Source organism: Salvelinus fontinalis, chromosome 2, assembly GCF_029448725.1.
Source record: "Salvelinus fontinalis isolate EN_2023a chromosome 2, ASM2944872v1, whole genome shotgun sequence".
Taxonomy (NCBI): domain Eukaryota; kingdom Metazoa; phylum Chordata; class Actinopteri; order Salmoniformes; family Salmonidae; genus Salvelinus; species Salvelinus fontinalis.
This window is the reverse complement of record NC_074666.1, coordinates 8732204-8738595: the sequence shown is the minus strand read 5'-3', so window position 1 is coordinate 8738595 and position 6392 is coordinate 8732204. Positions and strand designations below refer to the sequence as shown.

Genomic DNA, 6392 nt, shown 5'->3' with positions numbered 1-6392 from the left:
GCAGTTCACGCCATCCAATCACTCACCAGGATCAACTTACCCACCCATTTACAGACAGCCGCACTAACCATTAGCACACAACACCTTGGACTTGTTTAGACAATATATACCGTTTAAGATAGTCACAAATGTTATTTTGAAAGAATATACAAGTTTGTTTTTTTAAACAGCATGGGCTTTCAAACATCCTCAGATTTGTGAGCTCACATTAGCATCACAAACCATTTTCATTAAAGATAGCTACATCTAGAATGCAGGAAATCCAGTACGATCGAGGCTTCCCTGACCAATCACGTTGACATGCTGCATCTCGCAGTTGATAAGCCAGTTGGTATGGTGGCCTGTTTGGGGCAGTGACTGAAGAGGGACAAACATAGCACACCCACAACTCTAAAGACACAAATGACATTTTTCTTAATGAGTAACAAAAAAAATCCCAGGTGGAATCGGCAAGTTCAGCCCCTCTTTAATGTTATTACAAGCAATATTTAGTTATTTCAAGGTTACAGTTGTGTTGTCTAGTACAACAGAGCATTCATGTAAGACTTCAGTGTTTAAATGCAATATTCAATTAAGGCTAGTAAAAGTATCTCAAAGCACAGCAACTATAGACAGGTTGGTTGTTTAGCAACCAGCACATGCAGAGCTATGGGGCAAAACAAACGGTTGGCTTAGATTGAATAAATATAATTGACATGTTGTCAATGTTTATTGAAAACATACATTTACACAATGAGCACTTGTTTCAAATACATTGCTACTGTTGGTTTGCTAGGTAGCAATTTTTTTCCCTATTAACATTGACATGAAATCAGTCAAAACACAAAGAACAAGATGAAACTAGTCACTTAAGATTACCCACAGGCAATTTGTCATTGTTGGAAGCTATCTGGCCATCCAGAATCACAACTTACCATTGAAACGTGCGAATCGTTTGTGACGTTATCAGCCAACCCATCTATAGTGCACGCACAGCAAACTGTATTAAGTGTAACAAAAAATGCATTCATCACTCTCAAAAATGTCTGAAAGACTTTAAAGTGCTACATGCATGGAATAACCAAGCCCACAAAAAAACAAGAATTACCTTTGCTGTCTGTCTCCAAGTCCTCACAGACACTGATCCGACAAGATGTACTCAGAATTTCACAATAAACACAGAGACTAGATATGATTATTTTCAACTGTGATTGGGAGTTCAGTCCATAGGCTAGAGCTAGTCTGAGGACTTGGAGGTAGCAGCGGCTCCTTTTTCCTCTTCCTGGTTGGCAGGAAATGCAGCCATTTTAAGATAACAGGAGACGCATGCTCCGCAGTCACACCTGCAATCAATTAAGACAAAACACAAAGAATCAGTTCGAACAGACCAATAGGAGGCATGTAACATGACTATGTTAATTAACTCAACAATATCAGCTACACTCTGTCACATCCTTGCCCACTTAAAAATAAAATGTGTTCCACATTTGCTAATATCAAACACTACATATCTGAAAAGAAAGCTTCTTCGGGTTTCTTGAAGTCAATTAGTGCAGCTCTGTCAGTTTGGGTCCTGATAGGAGTAGGAACTGCCTACAGTCAGAGACGGAGGAGGAAGCAAAACATCTCACTCCCTCATTTTTTCTGGTTCATATACAGTACAGTCAATTAACTAATTATACCAGACCCAAGAGCCACTCCTTAGTAAGTAGACCGGAACTGTGACCATTTTTCCCCCAATGGTAAACGGCCTGAGTAAGACTTCATTTATCCACCATCTTTTCTAAAGTTTATCTGCTGACAAAAACAGTACCCAAGGGCCCTCAGCCCACAATCTCCCCCAGTCTAATCCCATCTGCATACATATACCTTACAAAATCCTTGCCATAACATCTTACTTTTCACCAGCCTTTTTTCACCTTCCCTTTCCTTTCCTCACATGTCCCATCACATACCGTTAACAGTTTTCTTCGAGTTTGGTCTTTAAAAAGTTACTTTAAGTTAATTAGGTTATAATGGTAGTAATGCATGGTTGTCATTGTTTTCATGTCTTAACCTAAATGTGTTGTGTTGTTTATTTGTTTGTAATGTTTGCTTGCTTCATGGCTGTCATGGTAATTAAGTCCTACTGTCCCCAGTCTGTATTGTGTCCAAGAAAACAAAGAAACAAAAACAAAAAACAAAACAAAAAAAGCCCTCCGCCCCTTTTCCTTAGATGGGAAAAAAGTTGTTTTGACATCTGGGAGTCCATAGAAACCTTCCACCAGCGATGTTCTTGGCAGAAACTCCACGAGTCACGCCAATCCTTCAGACTTGGAAGATTATTTTGAACATTGTCACCAGAGAGCCTCCTTGCCTCTCTCCAACCTGTCAAGGCTTTGGGCTTTACTGTCTCTGTAACCGTCAAGTCCTCAGTGTGCTGCTTGGCTAAAGGCTTGGGCGTCTTCCAAGCATCCCCCCATTCTGTAAGATTTACATTGTCATCCAAAGGCTTAACATTCAGTCGTTTATCACATTGTTCCTCTGTGAACTCTGGCCATTCCTGCTCCCAAGCCTCTAGAGATACTTGTTTTTTAATGTTCAACAACAGTGGTTGAGTCCTCCAGGCTTCTGACCATTTATCGACATTAAGTATGTCCGATGAAGCCTGAGTTTTTTGGGGGGCATCAAACTGTGATTTCTTGGGTGGTTCACGTTTCTTTGTGGGTAGTGTGGGTGGAGGTACCACCTTGGCCTGGCCTCCGAACCTGGCCTCCAAACCTGGACTCCAAACCTGGACTCCAAACCTGGAATCCAAATGTGCTGCTTCAATGTCAGCATCATTGTCAAGGCTCATCACAATTTTTCTGGAGTCAGACATGTCATCGCCCGTCCCTGTCTTCACAGTTTCTGCAATCATCTGATTCTCTGTGTGCTGCTTGAGTGAAGGCTTGGACGTCCTACAAACTTTCTTCCCCCATGGAAGATTTACTGTGTCATCCTGAGGAGGTGAAGGTTTTCTGGCAAGCAGCTTCTTCTCCTTGGGTTGTGGGGCTGGGGGCTTTGCGCTCTTGGGTGCGGTGGGCTTATTTTCCTCAGAGCTCTCCTTCCTCAGCTGAAGGAGCGGTTCATGTTTCTTATGAGTTGGTGGCTCAGATTTATGTATAGTTGGTGGAGGTGCCACTTTAGACCTGAAGTTAGACATGTCGCTGCTCTTTCCTTTCTTCTCCACTGCCGTAGATGTTCTATTTCTGCTGATTACCAAGCGATTCTGCCACTCTCTGAAAGCCTTTACTTTTTCTGTAATACCCCTGTTTTCTGTGTGCTGCTTGGGTAAAGGCCTGGACATCTTCCAAGAATCCTTCCACTCTTTAAGGTTAACTTTGTCATCCAAAGGTTTAACTTTCAGTAGTTTGTTGCTTTTTTCCCGGCTGAACGTTGGCCATCCCCGCTGCCAGGACAATGTTTGGTCGTAAAGGATTCTACTGAACTGCAGTGGTCGACACTTAAAGGGCTTTGACCATTCACTTGGACCATTCGGTAGTTCTCTATCCCTAATACTCCTCCACCATTTTCCCTCAGATCGTCTTTGTAAGTCTTTGTATGAGAGAATGACTTTGGGCAGAGGAGGAGGTGATGGTTTAGGTGGGGTGGGCTTCTTCTCCACTGGCTTGGGAATCTCTATCTTCACCCGTCGTGGTGATTTCTTGGGAGTGGGTGGGGGTGGGGGTGGAGGTGGGGCTGCGTCTAGTGGAGGATCAAGCCTAAACCGTTTCAGTAGAGGACAATACACCATCTTTCTGCCCTTTCCTTTCTTCTCCAATGCCATCAGTCGAATGTGCCGCTCTTTAATAAGCCTACGGATAAACACACAGAACCATGGCGAATTAGAAAAAAAACAACACCATAGCATTATTGAGGAGATGATCAAGAATAGTGTTGAGAATGGGGAGAAAATTAGAGGCAGACCAAGAAACAGACCAGACCTCAACAACCCCTATGTCTGTCTGTGTGTATGTCTGGTCTTTCTGAAAGTCTGTGTGTTCATGTATTACATTTGTTTTGTGATTTTACCGATTCAGGTCTCTATTTTCCTGCCCCTCCTTCTCCTGCTGTCCCTTCTCACTGATCTTCTGGGCTCTGTTCTCCCAAGGGTCTCGAAGCTGGCAGGGGTCGAACGCGATCCCTTTACCAAACACAGCCCTTTTATCCCTGTCTGACGACATCATGCCACCTCCTGACAGAAATAAAACACATAGCATGTTAGTATTGTTAGTATGAATGGGACATTCATTTATTGCAGATCTGGGTTGAGTGTAGTTTTAAAGGCACAATGCAGCCGTTTTTATATCAATATCAAATCATTTCTGGGTAAAAATGAAGTACCTTACTGTGATTGTTTTCAATCAAAATGGTCAAAAAACAAAATTGCTTCTTAGCAAAGAGCAATGCCTATCTATTATTTGGCAATAGTTTTAAATGTATCATCAAATATTTTTGACTCATTGACAGAAGCTGTATTTTCAAATAAACTATGATGTACAATCATTTCTGGCACAGGTCTGATTTATTGATATGCATGCAAGCCACTCTCTGGAATAAGTGTCCATATCTACAGCAGCTATTTTTGGTAGAGCAACAACAGCTGTTCCTTGAACACCCTAAATAGCCACTGAGGCTAACACTATCTATCTAGCTAGTACAGAAAAACAGACCTTATCTACTTTACAGACTTTATAATCCATTACACAGACTATCTAGCCTTTACTTCTTACCTAGGGCTCCCATAAAACAGAGATTTATATCTCAATGGGACTATTGTTCATAACTGAATAATAAATAAATAAATACAATGTCCCTACCGTACTCCTTCACTCTGAGTGGGAACGGTGTTTGTGCTTGTTTTAGACCCGCCCCCAATGCTTCGATTGGCTAAGAAACTCACTGGCATTTGGGCTGAATCAAATTATGGATTACGCCTTTAAGATTTAAATACAAGCATTTCCACATTATTTTCAAATATCCATAACACACCATAAATTCCATGCAGTTTATAACACTGAGTTTAAGGGTAATCTGAGTCCTCACCCACATTTTCCTCTAATGGTTTATGGTCTTCCCACGCTACTTACAAAAGTCTTATTGAGTTCAGAAATTTCAGAGAGAGTTCAAATTAAACAACCTCATTGTCAATCGTAGAGTAAAATGTATATTTTTCTTGTGGAACTTTAATACTATAGTCCACTATTACATTTAACCTGTGTTAACTTTATATCAGAGATAATACATGATAGTGTTTAGTCTTTCATTGTTTTTACATCTTGACATTGTTTTTTGCGTGTACATTTCTATGAAAAAAAAATATTGTTATATTTTCATTTTACAATTGATCTCTTATTCAATTATTTGCCAAAAGCTGTGATCTCTTAAAGTGGAACTGACAGCATATAGATATGGTCATTTTCACATTTTCATACATTCATAGAATGTTTGGGAATGATATATAGTAAGGCATTTTGGACAATTCTAGAGCAGCATATAGAGTGGGGAAATGGATGTGCATTTGGACAAATAATATACACTGCAATAAATAAAACCCAATAAAAAGTATACGCAGACCGGTGCGCCATAGCCAATCAGAGCTACAGTAGACCTATATGCAAATAAGCCATTTGCCAAACGGGCCTGCCATCATTCACTTTGAACTGTGTGTTAACAAGCAGTAGCAACAGCGCGACTTTAAATCATTAGATCGCATTCGCCAAAAGCCACCTGAATGGATTTCTGCGAATATGTAAATACCACGGGAGTCCTCTTACGTTTGGGAACTTCACAATCCTATTGATTAAACAACCATGAAAAGGTAGGCTCTCTACCTCAGTTGTCTATGCACATCAACAACAACAAGATTAACAACTAATGCGAGATGAGCGAAAATCTAATGAGGGAACATTAGATAAACCCTCTCAAACTTTTTCAGGTAGTTGGCGGTCAAAATTGCACTGATAAAAGACGGAGAATAGTAGCCTGCTCGTCTTTCTGCAGCTTGCCTGCCAATGCATGCTCGTCCCCGCCCACGGTTTGACAACTGAATTGGAACTTGCCTGCCCATTTGAATGATGCCAAATACATCTGATTGACAACTAAGAGATATGCTAACTGTGGATAACAGTCGTTCAAGTTCAGCATAGATAGCTAGCAAAGCAATTCACATTCCTTGCTAACTAAATGACACCAGCAGCATCTATAGCTGTAGCCACCTCAAAATGATATGAGGGGGAAAAAGTCAGTCACTCACCCACTCCTCCAATGACACGACATCCTCCCAGACAGCTAGCAAGCTAGCTAACGTTAGGCTCTGTGTTTTTAGCTTGCTAGCTAAATAAATAGCTAGTTAAATAAGTAGATACAATAGCCCAGGGGTGTCAAACTCA

General features: G+C 40.9%; 1 protein-coding gene across 1 annotated transcript; it reads right to left on the bottom strand.

The window, feature by feature from the left end:
• Positions 1-441: 441 nt before the first annotated feature.
• On the bottom strand, positions 442-4862 carry LOC129811373 (uncharacterized). Its single transcript, XM_055862624.1, has 3 exons — positions 4821-4862; positions 4033-4195; positions 442-3815 (listed from the first exon to the last, which is right to left on the bottom strand). The coding sequence occupies exons 2-3, from the start codon at positions 4185-4187 to the stop codon at positions 2105-2107; spliced, it is 1866 nt and encodes a 621-aa protein (XP_055718599.1). The 5' UTR covers positions 4188-4195; positions 4821-4862; the 3' UTR covers positions 442-2104.
• Positions 4863-6392: the final 1530 nt, after the last annotated feature.